The sequence below is a fragment of the Macaca thibetana genome, chromosome 7 (genome assembly GCF_024542745.1).
Source record: "Macaca thibetana thibetana isolate TM-01 chromosome 7, ASM2454274v1, whole genome shotgun sequence".
NCBI classification, from domain to species: Eukaryota; Metazoa; Chordata; class Mammalia; order Primates; family Cercopithecidae; genus Macaca; species Macaca thibetana.
Window position 1 is genome coordinate 65805193 of NC_065584.1, and position 22127 is coordinate 65827319.

At 35.2% G+C, this 22127-nt stretch overlaps 1 protein-coding gene across 8 annotated transcripts in view; it reads right to left on the reverse strand.

Moving 5' to 3' along the window:
* LRFN5 (leucine rich repeat and fibronectin type III domain containing 5) overlaps window positions 1–22127 on the reverse strand; it is a 286079-nt gene that overhangs the window by 10303 nt on the left and 253649 nt on the right. For 2 of the 8 annotated variants that reach the window (XM_050798957.1, XM_050798962.1), the window contains 3 exons: window positions 16544–16660; window positions 5813–7217; window positions 2269–2981 (listed from right to left, as the gene is read on the reverse strand). In XM_050798957.1, the coding sequence (XP_050654914.1) occupies window positions 2269–2981; window positions 5813–7197 (2098 nt within the window). In that variant the 5' untranslated portion in view covers window positions 7198–7217; window positions 16544–16660. Of the gene's footprint in view, window positions 1–2268; window positions 2982–5282; window positions 5567–5812; window positions 10518–12250; window positions 12416–16543; window positions 16661–22127 lie in introns of those variants that run through there. The other 6 variants (XM_050798963.1, XM_050798961.1, XM_050798958.1 and 3 more) reach the window with 6 other exon arrangements.

A 22127-nucleotide genomic window follows, 5' to 3' on the forward strand; every position in this document is an offset into this window, starting at 1 on the left:
AGTTCATCAGTAACTTATAGTACATATGTTAACCTTGCTGATGTTGCATGATTTCAGAGCATCCTTATCTTTGATCACAACCTTCATAATCCCAGAAATTCTTTGAAGGTTCATTTTGTCAAGTCTTGAAAACTTTTGTATGTTGCTGATAAATCTAAGAAGGGAAAAAGTAGTATGCTTCTGCAAATCAACACCTATTGAGGAATTATGCAATTGATGTTAATTTAAAATATTTAGTTGGAATTAGAGCATTACTACATTAATAGTGCTGAAAATACATTTCACTCTGAGTGCTGTTTTTGACTTCGCAAACTACTATCACATGTGATTTCATCTATTCCTTACAACGAATAAATAACTGAGCAGTGAAGGATAATTAGACTTCGCAAATGTGAAAGGCAAATTTTTTAGAAAAAGAATCAGTGCAGAGAAGGGATTTAGCAAACGCCTAAAAAAAAAAAAAGCCCGTTGGATAATTATTTTGAACACTAGCACTGAAAGTCATCTCTAACTACTTTAATCTTACATACTGTGGAATGGCATCATGATACATTGTGTATGAGAAGATGTGGCTTTGTCAAGTTACCAGTAACTGAAATTGTTGTATATGCTTCTAGCATAAGGAAATTAACAATTCCACATTTCTCCCTTGTATCTCAAGTGGTATTTCAAGTGATCTGAAAAAGTTAATAAACTTTTGCTGTGTGTTTAACTTACTCCCAAAGAGTACTTGACATAAGACAGTAAAGCCCCTATCTTACGATATTATGGCTAAAATGTCATTTCTTTTGTGTAAAGCAATGGGTCTAAGTTCTCATGTAAGCCTTATTCTCAAAACAAAACAAAACCTCTTTGATGTTAACCTGTTTACAGATCTTTAATAAAACACCCTCAAATTATTATATAATTAAGTTTTTCAAGGAGTGAATAGAAACATTTATCTATAGACCTTAATTTCAGTAAATTGTTAATAATTCCACATTACCCAGGAGCATTATTAGTTTCTACTCAATTTAAAATCCTGTGTTAAAAAATGATGTATTCTCACTAAATGGCATGATTTCTAGTTAAATTTATCACAGTTTCTGGTTAAAATAGCAAATGCATTTACTTTAAAAGGAAAACATTCAAATGCAAAACTATAGTGCAAAGGGAAAAAAATCCACTGCCTGTTTAATGAGCAATGACTTTATAAGACTTATAAATCTAATGAGAACACCATTAGAAGTTTTTAAATTTTACTTGGTGATAAAGATAAACACCCCTTTAATAAAGGCAGTCTTGTATGTCTCCCTCTTTAGCTTGCATTAAGACCAACATAAAACTCATTCATTCAGAAAATGTGTATTAAATGAACGAAAACACCTTCATATGTCCATGTAGATGCATAGGAATTTGTAGCCTGTGACTTAAACTTGATTAGAGTTTTCATAAATGCAAAATAAATTGCACTTTCTTCCCCTTTCCACTGAAAAAGGTGTGTCATGGAGGAGAAATATCTTACTACCATTAAGGCACCTGCACCAAGGATGTTGTTTCGAAGGGAACTAATTTTAACATTAACTCAGTATACTAATTGAATATTTTATTTTAAATAATTTAGCAACATGAAGTTGTTCTCTACAACATTTCCCTAAAAACAAAGGAAACACTATTACCATTGAAAGAAAATATACAGTCTACTTTAAAAATATCATTTATCCATAGGTGGTCCTTTGTAAAATTAGAGAACATATCACTTTTTATGCAACACTGTCTTTTTTCTACAACAATTTTCATTTTTTAAATCTGCTGCTGCTAGTCCTAGGAGCTGGTCCTAGAATAGGGAAAGGCACTGCTGCAATGTCATGCTTTTTCCCTTATTATTTTATTTATGTTTCCTTCCAGTATACATATACATAAATACATATATATATAGTTATATATGTATATATATATACTGTTCCTGAGAAGGTTGATTTATGCACAGCATCAGAATTGCAAATTCCAATTTTCTATGTGAGTTCTCAAAATGATTTTTCGTTGAAAAGAAATAATAAATGACACAGAGCTTTTCAGTAGTCCCTCAGAATTTGAGAGTTGCCTTTCCACTATGACCATCAGAACAGTCAGAATGAATAAACATCACATTCATAGACATGCTTCTTTTAGAAAACAGTCCACATGTGTTCGGCGAGTTAATATAACAATAGTATTCCTTTAATTCTCCATCGAGGGAGCACTCGTGCCTTGCTCTGGATCTCTCAGCAGGCAAAGTGAGAAACTTACTTGGCTTTATATGTGCTCTTTTAGATGTGGGCCCCTCTGTGACAGAATCGGGAGGTCGGCTAGCTAACTGCAGGGCAGTTGAGTTGTTCCTGTTAGTGTTTTGGGACTCAACATTTGTGACAGCTTCACTCTGTGGTTCGGTACTTGGCTTTGTGCCAGTCTTTTTTTTCTGCTTTTGGGACACAGAAGTGCTTGAAGTCCAGGAAGGAGGCAAAGCAGAGGTAGTGGTAGAGGAGTCCTGACTCGAACAAGTTTCTGAAGATTGAATCGCATTGTCATTGGCAGCTTTACAACACTGGGCATTCTCTTCGTGTCCCACAGCTTGTTTGGACACGGACTGGGGCAGCGTTACACTACAGCCTTGTATTTGAGCCCCATTAGTTTGAGAATAAACATTGCTAACCTTGGTGACCTTGTGTTGCCCATTATTGTTGCAAACCTTATACCGGATCATCAGAATAATGATGAATACCAGCACAGATGCTACAATGATTCCACCAATAATAATAATCATGGTGCCTCCCAAAAACTGGGACTGCATGAAATGGCAACGCACATAATCCTGTTCCGTAGTAAACTGGATGCAACCCACGACTCTTGTGGCAGTGAGGGAAGTGATGCCATCATCATATATGGCCAAGACACACAAGTCATACATAGTTCCAGCAGCCAGATTATTGACCAGAAAAGTTTTGCTCGTAGGAGGTATCATTCTGAGGGACAATGGAATTTGTGTTAATAGTAATAACAAAACAAAACATATACACAGAAAGTCACTACGACTTTAGTTCGGAGTCATTTTACTATTCATTAAGGTAAGTACATTTATAACATATGAATTATTGAAAAATGATCTAATCTCATATTTACCGAGTTAAAATGGCTAAAAGTCCTTGTCAGCATCTGCACTATATTAATTGTTCCTACCCCAAGCCTTCACAAGCTTACTAATTACATTGCTTGGCAAAGGAGAACTCCTAATAAAAAACACTGCTAAAAAATCATTGATGATAAATTACTTTTGAAAGGTGTGACTGTGACATTATCTGACTGCTAAACAAATCCATTTAGCACTTACAATACATCTACGACTAAAAGCAAATTTGAAGGAAGGGAAAATGTTGACAATCACATTAGAAATCTAAATAGATACGCATTTCAGAGCATTTATTTTCCATTTCAGAAAAAATGAAATTGCACCCAGTAAATATATATTTAATAACTAAGATTATTACTAAGATTAAAGTATTTTCTTTACAAATCTAATCCTTTTTTAATGCCATCAACACTTGGACCCCATTATGTTTTTACCTATAAATGAGGATAATGAAAACATATAAGTAATATTATCCTAGAAACATGAACAAGGCAAGCCTGTCGACCACAGCATAAATCCCTCATTCCATTTTATGCTACCGCAAATTTCCATCGGAGCACAATTTATAAAGTATAAGAGTTTAGGTGGTGCCCAAATCTAATATCACCTAATTTCAGTGATACTTTCACTGCGATGGCTCATGCCTGTAATCACAGCACTTTGGGAGGCCAATGAGGGTGGATCAGTTGAGGTCAGGAGTTTGAGACCAGCCTGACCAATATGGTGAAACACCATCTCTACTAAAAATATAAAAATTAGCTGGGAGTGGTGGCGGGCACCTGTAGTCCTAGCTACTCGGCAGGCTGAGACAGGAGAATTGCTTGAAACCGGGAGGCAGAGGTTGCAGTGAGCCGAGATTGTGCCACTGCACTCAAGCCTGGGTGACAGAGCAAGACCTTACCTTAAAATTAATTAATTAATTAATTAATTAATTAAAGAGTTTATAGACATCTGTGAATCTACTACTTTCTAAAAGTTTCTTGTTAATGTCTATTTTCCTCTGTTCCTTCAGTAGCAACTGAATATGACCTAATTTATAATTAAACAACAGGCATTACTAAGCATTTTGTATACATTAAAATTTAATCTTTACAATGACCTTATGAGACAGGCATTATCACTATTTTACAAATGACAAAAAAAAGTCAGGGATTCAAGAAATTTCCTCACGGTTTAACAAAATTTTACTTGTCATTGCAGGATTAAAATCCTGGAATTTGGAAAATCAAATCTGGCTTATTTCACAGAGATAATGTTTAAAATATATATAATATCCAATAGCTACAGAAAAGTGTGGGGTGGGGAGGGGTATTTGTCATTGACAGTAGTCCATGGGTTATGTGAAGAGCCTGGTATGACAAGAGCAAATTACTTAAAGTTAATATACATGTATCATAGTCCACGTCCCCACATATTTAGTGATGAAGGGATAATTTCTCCCTTGTAATAACGAGGAATTGAAACTCAGCCAGGTAGAATCCTGCCCCGGGTTGATCACATGGCTAGCTAGGATAGGTTTAATTTTGCCTACTAGTCCATGCTTTAAAAAAAAAAAAAAAAAAATTACTCTAATTTCCATACAGGAATGAAAATCAATTATATTGAATAATTCACCTGGGGACATAGGAACTGATCTGATCTGATTTCTGAATATCTTAAACATTATATATATATATATATTATATATGTGTGTGTGTGTGTGTGTGTGTGTGTGTATATTATATATATTTCAAAGCCATGGTTTTGCATCATTTCCCAGGGCATAGTAAGTCTCTCAATTATATGAAAGGATAAAAATATGTCTTTTAAACAGAAAATTGGACAAGATGTGACTATAAATCAATGAGGCTGAACTTTAGAAAAACATACCAGAAATTCTTTAGTAGGTGCAAATTCCCCATCATCATCCTTACTTGGATATTACATACCTAATTCCAGTGATACTTTCACTGCTCAAATTATTTATAATGTTTCTTTTTGGAACTCTCTTAGAACCAGTACACGTGAGACAACACAACCACACACACACACACACACACACACACACCCCTTAATCACTCAAAAAATCAGTCTCATTATTTTATAGTTACATCCTATTTTTGACCAAAAATGGCAATACCCATCTTGATCACCCACCTTATTCACAAGACTTGACTCCAAATGGCTTTTGCTTGTTTCCAAAATTCAAATTCACCCTCAAAAGACGAAGATTTGCCACCACTGAGGATATTCAAAATAGTATGATGAAGGTTCTAAAGATAATTCCAAAAGTGCTTTGAGCAATGGCAGCATCATTGGGATAATGGTATAGCCTCCCAACATGACTTCCTTGAAGGAAAGAACACTCATTTGGATGTGTAAGTTCTGGTATGTTTTTGAATTTTTATTATAAATCAGTCTTGTCCTCTGATAGTCACATCTCTTAGATGAGGGGGAAAAAAAGTAAGTAAGCATAATATTAAATATAAGTTGAACTCTCTAAAAATAATACCATTCAAAATATCTCCCCACTTGTATTACCACCTTTTTCAAAGCTTACACTATGCACTTTAAAATACGGAATTACAAAACAGAAGAGCACTGCCAATTAAAAAAAATCAGTAGTACATTAACAAGTTCTACACTAAGATGCATGGTAAGTATATAAATTTGCTTAATTTTTCTTACCTGTAAACAAGGGTGTCATCATAAGTACCATTGTACTGGATTTGAAACATACGTATTCCAGGGATATTTCTTTGAAAATTAAATTTAAGTAGTGCCGTTGATGATGTAGCTTCTGCCACCACAATTTTATCTTGACTCAATTTAGTATCACCATTACTACTGCTTGTATTAGACCCTGACTTGGTAGAAGTTGAGATATCTGAAGAACCAGGATCAGGCTCATGGATATGGTTTGTACTGTTTAGTAAGTGAGGGAGCTTAATTATATGAAGATCAACTATTTGTGTTGCTTCCCCAGCAGGATTGGAAGCAATGCAGGTAAAAGCACCTGTATCCTTTACAGTAGTTATAAGAATGTCAAGTGTTCCGTTATCATACACCAGAGATCTTGTTGCATTTGAAATAAGCTTTCCTTCAGGAGAAATCCAGTGAATTGCAGGCTCAGGGTCTCCCCTGGCTTTGCACCTCAGTGTTGCCCTTTGTCCCTCCAGGACTCTCATCTCATGTGTATGACGAGTAATGAGAGGAGGCTCACACAAAAACTCTTCTTCAGGAATTGACCAAAAGTAGCGGCCAGTTAAAAGTGGAGGAGAAGCACAGGTCTCTAAGTCATCTTCTCTGGACAGACGCCTCAACCACAACAATTCACAATTGCAATGCAAGGGGTTTCCACCAAAACTTAATGCAAAAGTAGATGGGCTTATGATTCCTGAGGTTGCTAGTACCTGAGCTCGCTGAAAGAGAGGGTCAGGTGGTAGCTTCTGCAATTTATTTGATGTCACATCTAACCGAGTCATCTTGTGCAAATGGGAGAAGGTCCCCTTAGGAATGTTATCAATCATATTGTGATCCAAACTAAGGGTATGCAAGCTAACCATCTTCTCAACAGCATCCCAAGGAATGGTTTCTAGATTATTATAGGACAGATCCAGCTCCTCAAGGGCGAAGACATCATCAAATGCTGTAGAGGAAATTAAAGTCAGCTGATTGTTGTTGAGTATCAAATGATGAAGATTGGAAAGACCACTGAACATATCATTTGTAATTTTAGTCAATCTGTTGCTATTCAAATGCAAAGCCCTCAAATTTCGTAGGTCAGCGAAAGCATGAGGTGTAATAAAACTTATTGTATTCCTGGATAGGGTCAGGTCCACCAAGCTGGTCATATTGGCAAAATCTTTCCTTTTAATATTTGTAACAAAATTGTCTGCCAACCGCAGTTCGACAGTTCTTCTGTCAATGTTTGGTGGAACAAATAAAAGCCCTTTCTTGGCACAAAGGGTTGCAAGATTAGGAGACAAAATCTGACAGACACAACGCTTTGGACAGATCTGAGCTTTCACTGCTATGCCAATGAAAAACAGATAAAAAAGAATTTTTTCCATTGTAGATCAGATTTAAGAGCCTGTAACAGAAGACACAAAATAGAATGTTAGCATCCAATGATTTAATTCATATTCATATTCCTACTAAAATAATATTTGTATGCAATGTAGAATAGAGAAGTAATTCCACTTGTTTGCTTAACAAGAATTAATATTTATTCTGTAGTAAAGGCCATAATGGGCAATAGGGATGAATCATACACCATTGATAGTTTCATGGGATTTAAAATCAAGTGGGAAAAACAAAGCAGTCAAAAGATTATTATAACTCTGCAAACTAAGTGCCATTTTTTAAGTATGTCCAGGGTACTCCATGGGTGAACCAAAATAGATATATGGCTGAGATTCTAGGCCTGGGAGTTCAGGAGAACATACCCTAGACCCTGAAGGACATTTTGTTACATAAAGATATCTAAAAAATTAGAGGCATATTTGAAGATTTGTAAGTAGGTCAATTCAGTAGCCTCAATGGAAACAATAAAAAACCAGTATTTGTTAGCTTGCAGCATGACCTTGAAGACAACAAATTCTTGATTAATTTTTTTAACTTTACAAACTATCTTGACATAGATCAACCTTCACTTTTTTATTATTTTATTATTTTATTTTATTTTATTTTATTTTTGAGATGAATCTATCATTGTTGCCCAGGCTGGAGTGCAGTGGCGTGATCTTGGCTCACTGCAACTTCCACCTCCCGGGTTCAAGTGATTACCCTTCAGCCTCCCTAAGTAGCTAGGATTACAGGCGCCTGCCACCATGCCCAGCTGATTCTTGTATTTTTAGTAGAGACAGGGTTTGTCATGCTGGGCAGGCTGGTTTCGAACTCCTGACCTCAGGTGTTCCGCCCGCCTCAGCCCCCAAAGTGCTGAGATTACAGGCATGAGCCACTGTGCCCAGCCAATCTTCACATCTTAACTGAAAATGCAAAAATCTTATGCTCAAAAATAACAAAGTTGAATGCTTACCACAATAGCTCTGAGTTCCCTAAATATTAAAATATTTTATTGGTTATAAATGTGGATTTTTAAAGATAATTTCTGGGAAGCAGCCATCAGTGGTTTCACTTAACAGTATGTTCAACAAGATATTATATTCAGTTTTCCTTTTTTTAAAATCTTAATGAATGTATATTTATCGAAATTTAATTTTAAATAAACACTTTGACAATTTTCATTTTTCTGTTTGACCTTGTGTATATGCTATTGAAATCAATCCTCAAAAATAATAATAGCATATATGTGATTAAAAGTTCTCATATGTTGCATCAAGTTTTTTTCTCTTTTTTTTTCGAGGCAAAGTTTTTCTCTGTCACCCAACTTGGAGGCTGGAGTACAGTGGTGTGATCATGGCTCACTGCAGCTTCAACCTCCCCAGCTCAAAGGATCCTTCCACCTCAGCCTTCTGAGTAGCTGGAACTACAGATAAGTGCCACCACCCTAGGGTAATTTTTTTTTTTTTTTTTTTTTTTTTTTTTTGAGACAGGGTTCAAACTCCTGGGCTCAAGCAATCTTCCTGCCTCAGCCTCCCAAAGTGCTGCGAGTCCAGAAAGGAGCTACCTTACTCAGGCCGTTGCATGAAATTTTAAAAACCATGGGTGAAAATAGCTGTAGAAAATCATACATGTTTTCAATTTAATATAAATATGAAATCATCCTGGAAATATCATGCCTAGTTTTCTAATTAAAGCATATTTTATGACTTTTAATTATTTAATGCCTTTTGTAAAGTAAAAGCCCCTGATAGCAATAACTTAAACATATCCTTAGAACGACCCCAGATTGCAGAGGCACCTGAAAGTGTGTCCTGAGCCAGGGAATCCAGGAGTGGCCAGTCCGGAGATTCATTCCTTGTCTATGAGAAACATCTGAACCCCCAACCTGTCCAATGGAACATGGGCTGTACAGGGGATTAATGCCCTGGATTTTGGGTTACGGAGGCTGCCGGGTGGAGATCGTTAAGTGGTGGTGGGGAGCTTGTTAAATGCTATAGAAATTGCAAGCAGTTGTGTTTTTCCTGACCAGCCTGCCACCACTGGACTCTACGTAATGCAGATATGTTGTCCAGCCTGTGACCACTGGACTCTTCCCTGTATGTAATCCCCTAATCAAACCCCATATCTCACTTGCTGGCTCTGGGTCTCTTCTTCCGCTTCTTGAACCTGGATCCTTCCTACTGAGGTTAAGAGGTGTCCGGCACAACACCTATTTGATGCCATATGAAATGTGATCTAGTTAATAAAAATGATCATTATCAACAAATAAAGATATAATCTTCTGTTCATTACTAATTGGTATTAAACTAGCCTTTCCAAAACAAGCATTAACAAATAAAATTACAAAAATATATAAAACAACAAGTTTTAGACATTGGAAATGAATAAATACAGAACCGTGATCCTTGAGATAGTGAGTTAAAAATGAATTCTATAATTATCCCCGGAGACATTTTCCAAATCACAGCACAAGAAGGGGGAACAAGGCAACGTATAAATAGTCTTGTTAAACTGAAAAGACAAAGATTGGAGAGCACAGAGTCTCAGGTGGCTTGAATTTGTGGAGCAGTATCCTAACGAAAAGGCAGTTATTGAAGAAGGGCTCTGGTAATCTATGTAAGTGGAGGCAGAGTAATAGGTACAAACCATGCTGTAATACTGATAAAAAGGGATGAAAGGAAAAGGAACAAAAATCCAATGACCTGTGGAACGATGTTAAGAAGTCAAACACATATGTAATTGCAATATCAGAAGAATGCTGTTAGTCTGAAATATATTTAAAGAAATAAAAGCAAATAATTTGTTGAATGTTATAAAAAAATCTATAAATCCAAGCTCAACACAATGAAACCATGCCAAGACACATCATCGTCAAATTGCAGATAACCAGAGGAAAAGTAATCTTAAATGTAGGCATAGAAATAAGACGGGATTACAATAAGGTAAGGTAAACAAAACAAAAGTAACTGCTGACTCCTCACTGACTTCTCATTGTAAATAAAGTGAGATGGAAGATAATGAAAAACATCTTTAAAGTGCTCCATGAAGAAAGGAAAACCTAGCAACCTAGGTAGGATTATACTTTCATAAAAGATGAAAACAAGGTAAGAAATTTTAAGAGAAACAGTTTCTTCATAAGCAAACCTGCACTTATATGAAAATGTAAAGGATAGTGTCTTTGGGTTGAAGGAAAATTACATATGGAAGAAACTTGAAACTTTATAAATGACTAAAGAACAACAGAAATGAACCATCTGTAGATATGTATGCAATATTTTTGTTTCATTTTAATGTGTTTATAAATAGTATTTCTGGAATAAATATAGAAAGTAATAAGAAACCATCACTGTCATCCTAAGCAAACAAAATAAGCTGGATAAGCTACAAATAATATTTTTAAAAATAGCAACATTATAACCTTTGGAATACAAATAAACTTAAAGAATCTAACTTCCAGAGGTGACAGTCCTTGATAAAAGGGAGGAAATGGCCAGGGGTGGTGGCTCACGCCTGTAATCCCAGCACTTTGGGAAGCGCGGGGGACGGGGGCGCAGATCACGAGGTCAGGAATTCGAGACCATCCTGGCCAATATGGTGAAAACCCGTCTCTACTAAAAATACAAAAATTAGCTGGGCGTGGTAGTGCACACCTGTAGTCCCAGTTACTGGGGAGGCTGAGGCAGGACAATGGCATGAACCTGGGAGGTGGAGGTTTCAGTGAGTGGAGATCACGCCATTACACTCCAGCCTAGGTGACAGAGCAAGCCTCCGTCTCAAAAAAAGAAAAAAAAGGAAATACATAGCTGTTCTCTATTTCCCCCACCAACAAAATAGAAACTAGGACATCCTATCTATCTGACATAACTTGGGATAAAAGGAATCCTGCCTACATTTTACCAAACTTTTAAGAATGCATTTGTGGTTGGATATAACAAAATAGAATCCACAAGAGCCCCAATAGTAACAGTGAGAAAATATTAACGCCTATCTCATTCTTGTTACTTTCATGAGTAACAGAAATATTATCTTAAAAAATATGGGAATAGAGAGAGGATAGAGATAATTTCTCTCAGATACATGTTATTTTCAGATGAGAAAAAAAATGAGGTAGGAAAGGAAAATTGAAAGAAACATTTCGGGCAAACTTGCTTTTCAGCTTGGAAAGAATGGGAAAAATGCAGAGGAACTGGGAGAAAAATACAGTCCCTCAGGGATTTCATCTATCAGGATTGATGGAGGGGTGGGAGAGCTCAGTCCCCTTCATCTCCCTACAAATACTCCTGATTTTAACGACAAAATGCCTAGGGTGACATTGGGCAGCTGAAAAATCCTTCCTAGAGCTTCCTAGAGGATATCTCTAGGAAGAGATATGGGTAGCTGCAGCCAAAAGAAAAATAAAAATACTAGGGGTGAGATTTGAGATTAAAAAAATTCTGCTAGGCCACCAACAAATCTGGCCCCAGAGCTCTAAAGCAGGGTGGTGAGGCCTCCAGAAATTTAGAGATCAAAAGATTCATCGGTAAAATAGAGATAGATCTCGAAAATCACCGTAGGGCACAGATCTCAGGTCTTACTAAATAGGAAATTCCTAGACATGTAAGAATTCACTTCACATAAAAACCTGAAGAAGCAAGAAAAAGTGACCAACATTAAAAAGAAAGTGATTAATAGAAGCAGATCCAGAGACACCCCAGATATTACAATTACCAAAGGAAGCATAAAATTACTATAATAAAAATTCTAACGTGTCTACAGGAAAAGAGGGACATCACGCATGATTTGATGGGAAATTTTAGCAGAGATGTGAAAAACAATTTTTAAATGTATACGATCTAAAATCTTTGTAACAGAAGATTGGGCAGAGCAGAAGAAAAGTATAAATGTAACCGAAGATAAATTAATAGAAACAAAAACTAAAATCAGATTTAAAAAGCCTGAGAGAACAAAAAGTATTAGATCTGAGGGAAAAATATTTGAATGATTAATATTATCATAATTTTAATCGCTCTCAGAAAGAAAGGGAGAATGGGGCAGAATAAATAGTAGAAGTAAAAATACCTGAAGAGATTCCAGAGTTGATGACATTGATAATATAAAAAGACCAATGCAGCAAACAACCACCTGGGCACAAAAGAACAAATGGCTGAAATCCAAATATAAAGATAAAAATTTATTAAAAGAGGCAGAGAAAAAGGTATTGCATGCATGGAGGGTAACTGTAGAATTTACAACTGAATTTTCATCATAATTAAGGTCAAAAGAAAATGAAATAATATATTTAAAATTTATAAAGAATAAAAGAATATACTCTAGAATTTATATCCAATAAAAGTATCCTTCAAAATGCATTAAAAAGTATTTACAGCTAGGCAAAATCTAAGAAAAATTTATCTCATATTCTGTGCAAGATGTAACAACAGCAGTTCACCAGTATAGAAGGAAAAGAGAAATAATGAACCCAGTGGGAAAATAGAAAATCATTGCCAAGGTAGTAGACTTAATCCTAAACTACATGAAAAATTTCAAACACGAATGGGATGTAAAAGTTAAAGGCAAAGATTTTTATCCTGCCTAAAATAACCAGGCCATCCATGAAGCATTCAGAAAAATGCATGTTGAAAATAAAGATATGAATAACTAAAAGTAAAAGGCTGAAAAAGATATGTCATTAAAACACTGAACATAAAAAGCTGATGTGGCTATAAATTAGAAAAAGGCAAACAGTATATCAGAGATAAATATGGGCATTTTATAGAGTAAAAGGATCAATTCATCAAGAAACCACGAAAACATTGAATGTACACGAACTTAGCAAAAGATCTTCAAAATACATGAAATGACACATGACAGAAAAAAGGGAATTTTTTTAAATCCACAGTTACAATTGGAGATACAAACTCCTCTCTTTCATTATTAATTGATAGAATAAGCTGAACAAAAAGAGAGAGCTGTAGCTATAAAAGATTTACACAGCACTATCAACAAACCTAACCTAATTTACAATTATAAAATATAACTTCAATAAACAGATAATACACATTCTATCTAGATTCTCATAGAACTTTAGCAAGACTATTAAATTGAAATTAACTTAAATTAAATTAATTAAATTGAAATTAAAGTATAATAATTTATGGTATAAAATGTAGTGTGTTTGAATTGTTATGGTAATTCAGACTAAATATATTATTAGAAAGAAAACATGATTTAAAATCAGTTATCTAAGCTTGATACCTAAGAAGCTAGAAAAGAAATATAAACCAGAGTAAATAGAAGAAATGAAACTATTAGAATGAGCAGAAATGTATAAAATAGAAATCAGACCAAAAAATAGAAAAAATACATAAAGTCACAAGCTGTGTTTTAGAAAAGATTGAGGGCCAGGCACAGTGGCTCATGCCTGTAATCCTAGCACTTTGGGAGGCCAAGGCAGGCAGACCATGAGGTCAGGAGATCAAGACCATCCTGGCTAATACGGTGAAACCCCGTCTCTACTAAAAATACGAAAAATTATCCGGGCGTGGTGGTGGGCATCTGTAGTCCCAGCTACTGGGGAGGCTGAGGCAGGAGAATGGTGTGAACCCAGGAGGCAGAGCTTGCAGTGAGCCGAGATATTGCCACTGCACTCCAGCCTGGGCAACAGAGTGAGACTGTCAAAAAAAAAAAAAAAAAAAAAAAAAAGTTGATAAAATTGATCCCTGCAAGATAATTAAGAAAAAACGAGAGAAACTAATAATTGCCAATGAGAAGAATAAGAAAATACAAAATTCCCTGTCATACCAATATATATACTCAATACTATAGATGAAATGGACAAATTCATTGAAAAATGTAAATTACCAAACTACTAATAGATGAAAACGTATAGGCAACAAGATACATAGAAAATATAAACAATATCACATTTGTTAAGGAAACTGAATTCAAAATCAAAATCCTCTCATAAAGGTAATTCCAGATCAAAGTGGAGATCTAATTGTCCACCTATCTATTATAATATAAATATATAATATATGATCAGTTATGTATACAATTTAAACATGTAATATATAATTTTATATATAACAATATAAATACACATATACAGAAAGAGAGAGAGGGAAACAGAAGGAAGACAAGGAGAAAATGAGGAAAGCAAAGGCAGTATTTGTGAGTATTTGGGGATCTGGGTAAAGGGTATACAGAAATTCTTCATGCTATTCTTGCCACTTTTTAGTAATTGTGAGTAGGTGATTAAATTTTTTTTTTTTTAAAAAAGGAAGTAGTGATTTTTCATTATGTTTCTAAATATTTGTTCCAAAGGAAGAAGAATATATAAAAGGGCATATTATCTGTAGTTAATCAAAACTTAATCGAATTTTAGGAACATACATATTCTTAACTTTGCATATATGTTCAATGAGGTGATTCCATTGCAACTTAAATTATATTTCCTATTTCATAGCTTGATTTACTTTTTATCATCAGTCAACATATATACATCACTACAGATATGGTAATTTAGAAAGTAAGAGTAAGTGTAGAATAAAATCTGGACAACTCCCATAAGTCTATCTTCTATTTGAGACCTCTAAGTAATGAAAAAAAAATCATATAAATTGTGATTGATGACTTTTCCCAAGTTATTTGGACAAGGTGAAGATTTCAAAGTTTATTAAAAAATAGGAGGTAAGATCTCATGTAAAGAAGCATAGTTTTCATTTCCTACAAGTTCACAAACTGATCCTTGACATATTTATTATATTAATACATTACTTCTTTAAAAAATCAATGTAAATGGAAAGTCAGAATAGCTTTCTTACTTTTCTGGAATTAATAATTTAAAAATTCATAAATATGAAACATACTATCTATATTTTTAATCTAGTTAAGTAAAGCCATTTCAAGCACGATCTGTCTATTGCTTTCTCCAAATAGTTAAATATAAGCAACATAAACAAGTTTTTGTTAAATATTCGAGTGGAACTGTAACTCGGCAAATAGTGATGCAGTTGCAGCTCTTTAGATAATATTTACATATCTTCTTATTATATGTTATTTGAAGCAAATTCTGTTCAGACAAAGAAGAGTCTATTACACATAAACTGAAAAATGATTTTCCATCACTACATCCATCTTTCTGTCATGGCTATTACATAACATATGCTTAAGAGTATTAGTACTTCTCTGGGAACCAGGATGGAATATAAAAGCAAATTTAGATTTTACAGCCAACTGAGAGTAAAGCCTATTCTCTGCAGAAACCAATATGGTAGCAATTCATATGCTGAGTTAAAGGAAAGCTATTGGGCTTCTCCATAGCTACCTTGCCATCATTCAGTAGAACTCTATTAATTCAATTAGTGCCCGTTCGTCTCAACTAATGCCTGAGGACAAAGATTAATGTCTGTTGATGTTGATGAGTTTTTGTAGGATGTGTTAAATGGCTACAGTATTGTAAAGGATATTTTATAATATAGCTGAGATGTTGAAATGCCTTTAATAGTTTTATTTCAAATATTTTAGGTTTTCTGTCTAACTTTTTTCTAGAGAGACTATAAACGCTAACATTATAACATTATTTTTCATTAAAATACATACTAATGATGTTATTATTGAACCTATAAAATTCAGGCCTCAAAATATTATATATATAACCTAGAACAATTACATTTTGGTATTTGATTATAACAGTCACTAGTAATATGGCTAAGTACACTGAATGTAATAAATTATTAAAATTCACCCATGCATCAATCAATTTATCCTTTCATTAATATTTTCAGGAAGATGTATTTAGCAACTGCAACATATACAAGGCGCATTGCAGGAATCTACCAAACTTAGAGAGTGAGGATCTGTGTAAAACAGGTATTTAAACAATTAAAATAGATGGCCAACTACAAAAATGTTGACTTATTATACTTTGATATTTAAATTTGCATAGTCCTAATTGGTTTCTGAGTTCTTAATATAGTATCCTGTAATTTTTGTTCTCAACATGTGCATGTGTATATCTACACACACACACACACACGTATTTGTACCATGATATAAATTTACATAAACATTATTTGCATAAATTAACTCCACATAAGAGACCAATTACTTATACAAACCAAACAATTTAAAAAATAATAGCTATCATTTATTGAAGATAGGTAAACACAAAGTAAGTAATAATTTCTTTATTTTATAGATGAGGAAACAGAATTTGTCATGATCATGGCTTCTCTAACTTGTGCCTTCTCTGACTTGTAGATATGCAAATATTCCAGATATTCATTGCTTTCTAAAATTGAGGTGAAGGCTGCATAAAAAGATATTTTATGTCATTTTGAAAATTTATTAGCAAGGCATAGTATTCTGCACCCGTGATCCCAGGTACTCAGGAGCCTGAAGCCGCAGGATAGCTTGGGTCCAGGGGTTCGAGGCTTCAGTGAGCTTTGATCATCCCACTGCACTTCAGCCTGTGCAACAGAATGAGACCTTGACACAAATAAAATAAAATAAAATAAAATAAAATAAAATAAACTTATTCAATATATATTAATTTTGTTAGCTTACATTAGAAAGCTAAAATGGACTTGCCATACTATGTACTTATCCCAAATTCTATTTAATACTTGCACAACTGCATATAGTTACTTTATTACCATTTTATATGATAAAACTGAATTTAGGAAATGTAAGTGATACTCTCACAGTCGTAAAGAAAGTATACAAAAGGTAATTTTAAGAGAGAGAGAGAGAGACAGAGAGAGAGAGAGAGAGAGAGAGAGAGATCTATTTCCCAAAGCCATGTTCTTCCTATTTTACTAGGTTGTTAGTGGTAAATATTATTTATATTGTGTTTTTCTGATTATGTAGAACTTTCATATAAAGGATTTTTAATTCTCATATTGTAAACAATGACACTTTACATTCATTATGTCATTTACTCATTTATTTTATTTGTCTCTCTTTACAATCAAATTACATTTTAAAGGTGCTAGCAGATTATTGTGGTTGTTAACCAAAAAGCGATTTTGATGAGTGTCTCAATTGATGGAGGTTGTTTAGCCAAAGTGTGAGGATGCTTCAGGGAAAAACACAAGGCATAGGAGCCTCTGTATTGTGCACTTTTCCCAAGAGGGTTTTGGAAACTTCAGTATTTAAAGGAGAAAGAGCAAGCAGGAGGGATAAAAGAGAGGGCAGCATCAGAGTGAACAGGCAACCTACAGAATGGGAGAAAATTTTTGCAATCTACTCATCTGACAAAGGGCTAATATCCAGAACCTACAAAGAACTCAAACAAATTTACAAGAAAAAAACAAACAACCCCATCAAAAAGTGGGCAAAGGATATGAACAGACATTTCTCAAAAGAAGACATTCATACAGCCAACAGACACATGAAAAAATGCTCATCATCACTGGCCATCAGAGAAATGCAAATCAAAACCACAATGAGATACCATCTCACACCAGTTAGAATGGCGATCATTAAAAAGTCAGGAAACAACAGGTGCTGGAGAGGATGTGGAGAAATAGGAACACTTTTACACTGTTGGTGGGATTGTAAACTAGTTCAACCATTATGGAAAACAGTATGGCAATTCCTCAAGGATCTAGAACTAGATGTACCATATGACCCAGCCATCCCATTACTGGGTATATACCCAAAGGATTATAAATCATGCTGCTATAAAGACACATGCACATGTATGTTTATTGCGGCACTATTCACAATAGCAAAGACTTGGAATCAACCCAAATGTCCATCAGTGACAGACTGGATTAAGAAAATGTGGCACATATACACCATGGAATACTATGCAGCCATCAAAAAGGATGAGTTTGTGTCCTTTGTAGGGACATGGATGCAGCTGGAAACCATCATTCTTAGCAAACTATCACAAGAATAGAAAACCAAACACCACATGTTCTCACTCATAGGTGGGAACTGAACAATGAGATCACTTAGACTCGGGAAGGGGGACATCACACACCGGGGCCTATCATGGGGAGCGGGGAGGGGGGAGGGATTGCATTGGGAGTTATACCTGATGTAAAGGACGAGTTGATGGGTGCTGACGAGTTGATGGGTGCAGCACAGCAACATGGCACAAGTATACATATGTAACAAACCTGCACGTTATGCACATGTACCCTAGAACTTAAAGTATAATAATAATAAAAAGTAAATTAAAAAAAAAGAGAGAGGGCAGGTAGGTAGTAAGGAAAATGGTCACATTCTTCTGAGACTCTGATTAGTGCTCAGTAAACCTATATTTTACATGTGAAATGGAGTAAAAGAAAAAGACAATTATGCATTCCTCTGGTGTTCAGTATGTCTACATTTTACATAAAATATAGGAAACATGAACAAATACAATAGAGAAGAAGTCAATTACGCATTCTTCTCTGGGTAGGTGGAGGAATGATTTCTGATCTGCTCTTGTCCTGCACCTGTGAAGATAAACTGGTAATTGACATAGTCAGGGTGAGATAAAACAGAACTTGGGGTTAGCAGTAGTTTATAGAGGGGTATATCTCCCTTACATGTATTCATATGTATCTTTCAGGTTACATATGTATTCTGAAAGATTTAGAAGCTTACAGGGAATTTCCTCATGAGAAATGTGTGAGGGAGGCCAGCTGGGTAAACATGTGGCCTATTGTGGGAACTTGATTTATGTATGAAGTCAGGACCCAGGGTTGTGATATAACAGCTCTCTTTTGGGGAACAAAAGGAAGACAGTATTGCATGACTCAGTTTCCAACCTTAATTTTCCCTTCGGCATTATGAGTTTGGGGTCCTAAAGACTCTTTTCTTTCACATAGTAAAGACATCAGAACAACTTGGGAGGCAACCAAAATGACACACTTAGCTATAGTCATTCATTTTCCTTTGGTAAGTGAAAACATGACTAAAGTCACCCAAATAATTTAATTCACAATGCTAAGTTTTCTTTTAAGTGTATAAATTCTACCTCACACAAGAGAGTGATTTCTGTATGTAAAGAAAGCTCAGTATTCTTTAATTGGTATGGCTTGAGTTGTCACCTATCTTGCCTACTCAGAAATCGCCCTATAGAGACTCTATGTGATATTGGGAACCCATGGATCCTACCAGTAAATACTACTAGGAACCATAAAGGTAAATGTATTCTTTCTTGCAGAAAATGGCTTGGGGAGAAAAAGCAGCCTAGAAAAGGCCAGTGCTAAGAGGCTGTGAAGATTCCCTACAGTGCTAGAACAGCAGTAGTTTGGAGTTGAGTCAGCTGGCACAGGTGGCAATTGTTCCCTAAAATGAATTTTTGTTGATCATGAGAATTTCCTATGCATGTGCAGAAATAAGTGAGAAATATTTGGGAAAGGGGAGTGATGTGTGTAGAAAAGAGGAAGATAATTTATATATAAAACTTCAATTAATTAAACCAGTAGTACCTCCAGAAGATAAGTACAATTAATCTGGGGAGTAGATGGTTATTTGTTGATATGGTTTGCCTTTGTCCCCACCCAAATCTCATCTCAATTTTGCAGGTCCTACAATCCCTATGTGTCACGGGAGCGACAAAGTGGGGGGTAATTGAATCATAGGGGCGGTTACCCTCATGCTGTTGTTGTGATAGTGAGTGAGTTCTCATGAGATCTGGTGATTTTATTAAGGGGCTTTTTCTCCTTTTGCTCAGCACTTCTTGCTCCCACCAAGTGAAGAAGGATGTGTTTGCTTCTCCTTCCACAATAATTGTAAGTTCCCTGAGGCCTTCCCAGCCCCGCTAAACTGTGAGTCAATTAAACTTCTTTTCTTTATAAATTACCCAGTCTTGGGTATGTCTTTATTAGCAGTGTGAGAATGGACTAATATATTCATTTAGATAAATAATTTGATTATCCACTTTGTTTGTGAAAAGTACATTCCCTGGGGCATTGCTTTTGAAGGTACAATAAAACAAGGATAGTCAAATTCCTCTACTTGATAAATTAAAGTGTATTATGAGGAAGAGGGAAAAGGACTCAAGAAAGTATAGCAAAGACCAATATTCTATATTAAATGTAGATAGGCATGTAGCTTCGGATAAATAAGCAGAGTTGTTACCTTTCAGTTACAGACTATTGTTGCTGTGATATTGCCCTGTTGCTCCCTATCAATGTCAAACCTGAAGGTGTTTGCCTCAACATATCTGTGCCTTTTGGAAAGCATCAGAGTAAAAAGATCTTGAGTTCTACACCATTGATTAATGAGGAATCTGAATCTCAGTGAAGGTCAGAAGGCATTACTAGGTATCTAAGATTCCAACCTGAATTTAATGTCCTAGTTCTCTTTCTACTGCATCTCATTGCAGGATAATTAGGCTTCAATGGTCACAGGAATTAGGAAAGGTTCACACATTGAACATTGCCACAAATGTGAAATGCAATGAAATCATCTTGCTGCTACCTCAGCACAGTAGATGACCCCTGTTTCTTCCAATTTCCGATAATATAGCAGCCTCTTTCCCAGAATTCACCTTGATTTATGACAGCTTGACATAAAAAAGGTTATAATATAAATTTGAATGTTATTAACTGGTGTTTCAAATCTAATAAATGATTTATTACTTTATTCAGTTTTCCCTTGAAATTCTGAAAGGTGAATCTCTGAGCCATAGAGATGTCATACTATCCACTGTATTTCAGTTTCCCTAGGGTATTAGCATTTCTTGTAACTATAGTCCCTGTGGTTATATCGGCTCTGTTGTGCTGTTGCCATAGCAATTAAAGAAACACAGTAGTAAAGCAATGCAGAAAGAATGATCATCCATATAGAGATGCTGTATGACAGAATTCAGACATCTAGAAATATGGAAAATTCTTCAGAAAATAATTTCTTTTCATATTATTGGGGCATTGAGGTAGCCTAGTTATCGCTTTCAGAAAATCAAATTGAATAGCTGAGACTCTGTGAACATGAAAAATGGGAGAAGAAAGGCATACCCACATAGAGAAGGAAGAAAAGTGAATTTACTAGGGTATAAATACTAAGTATGTGTGCGGGTGGAAAGTTCCGGCAGTACTCCTACAGAAATATTTTGACAAACTAACACCATATGGAAGATTTTATATCACTGAAAGCAATTTCTTTCTCTCTCTCTCTCTCTCTCCTTTCTGCTCTCTCTCTCTGCTCTCTGCTCTCTCTCTTTCTCTCTCTCTCTCTCTCTGTCTCTCTCTCTCTCTCTCTCTCTCTCCCCCCCCCCCCCCCCCTTACTCTCTCTTCTGTCTTAGGAAAATGGAGGGTTAAGAGTATTTAGTACATTTTATTGTATTTTGGGAAGTGTACTCTGCTCTTCTACTCTAAAGAAAAATGTAAGAAAGCTCTGCATTAATTGTGTTTCTGTGATTTGAGTTTGTGTTTCCTTCAAATCCTGCACTATGCCGAAAATAGGATCAAGATGTAGTTTTTTTCACCTATTGTAAATATAAACTCTTTAACAAAATGCCTGGCCCAGGACAGATTCTCCTTCAGCAGCAGCAGCAGCAGCAGTCATTATTGCAGCAGTGTAGTAAGCAAGAACAATAAAAATGTGGAAACAGCCTATTACCAATTTTAGGGTGAACAATGCTACATCAACTAAATGAATTTTAAATCAAGTCATTAAAATGTTTATGACTCATAAAGAAGTGGAATTTAGACAAATGTTTAGTGGAAAAATAGAATAAACTATCATATATACTTTTTGTGTATGCAAATCTATACACATATCTGTGCGCACACTTATGTGCCTGTGTTATGTGTGTGTATGAGAAAGTACTAGTTGCATTTCCAATATCCCCTTGTCCCTCTTTAGAAGAACCTAATTTTTACCTGTTGCATTGCCCAAAATGAAGTTTGTTTTGTAAATTGTGCCTTCCAACGATACATAAGCGAAAATGTTGAGAACTTCAGAACAGGCTGCTTACAAGGAGATAACTGAGATGGGATCTACCCTACT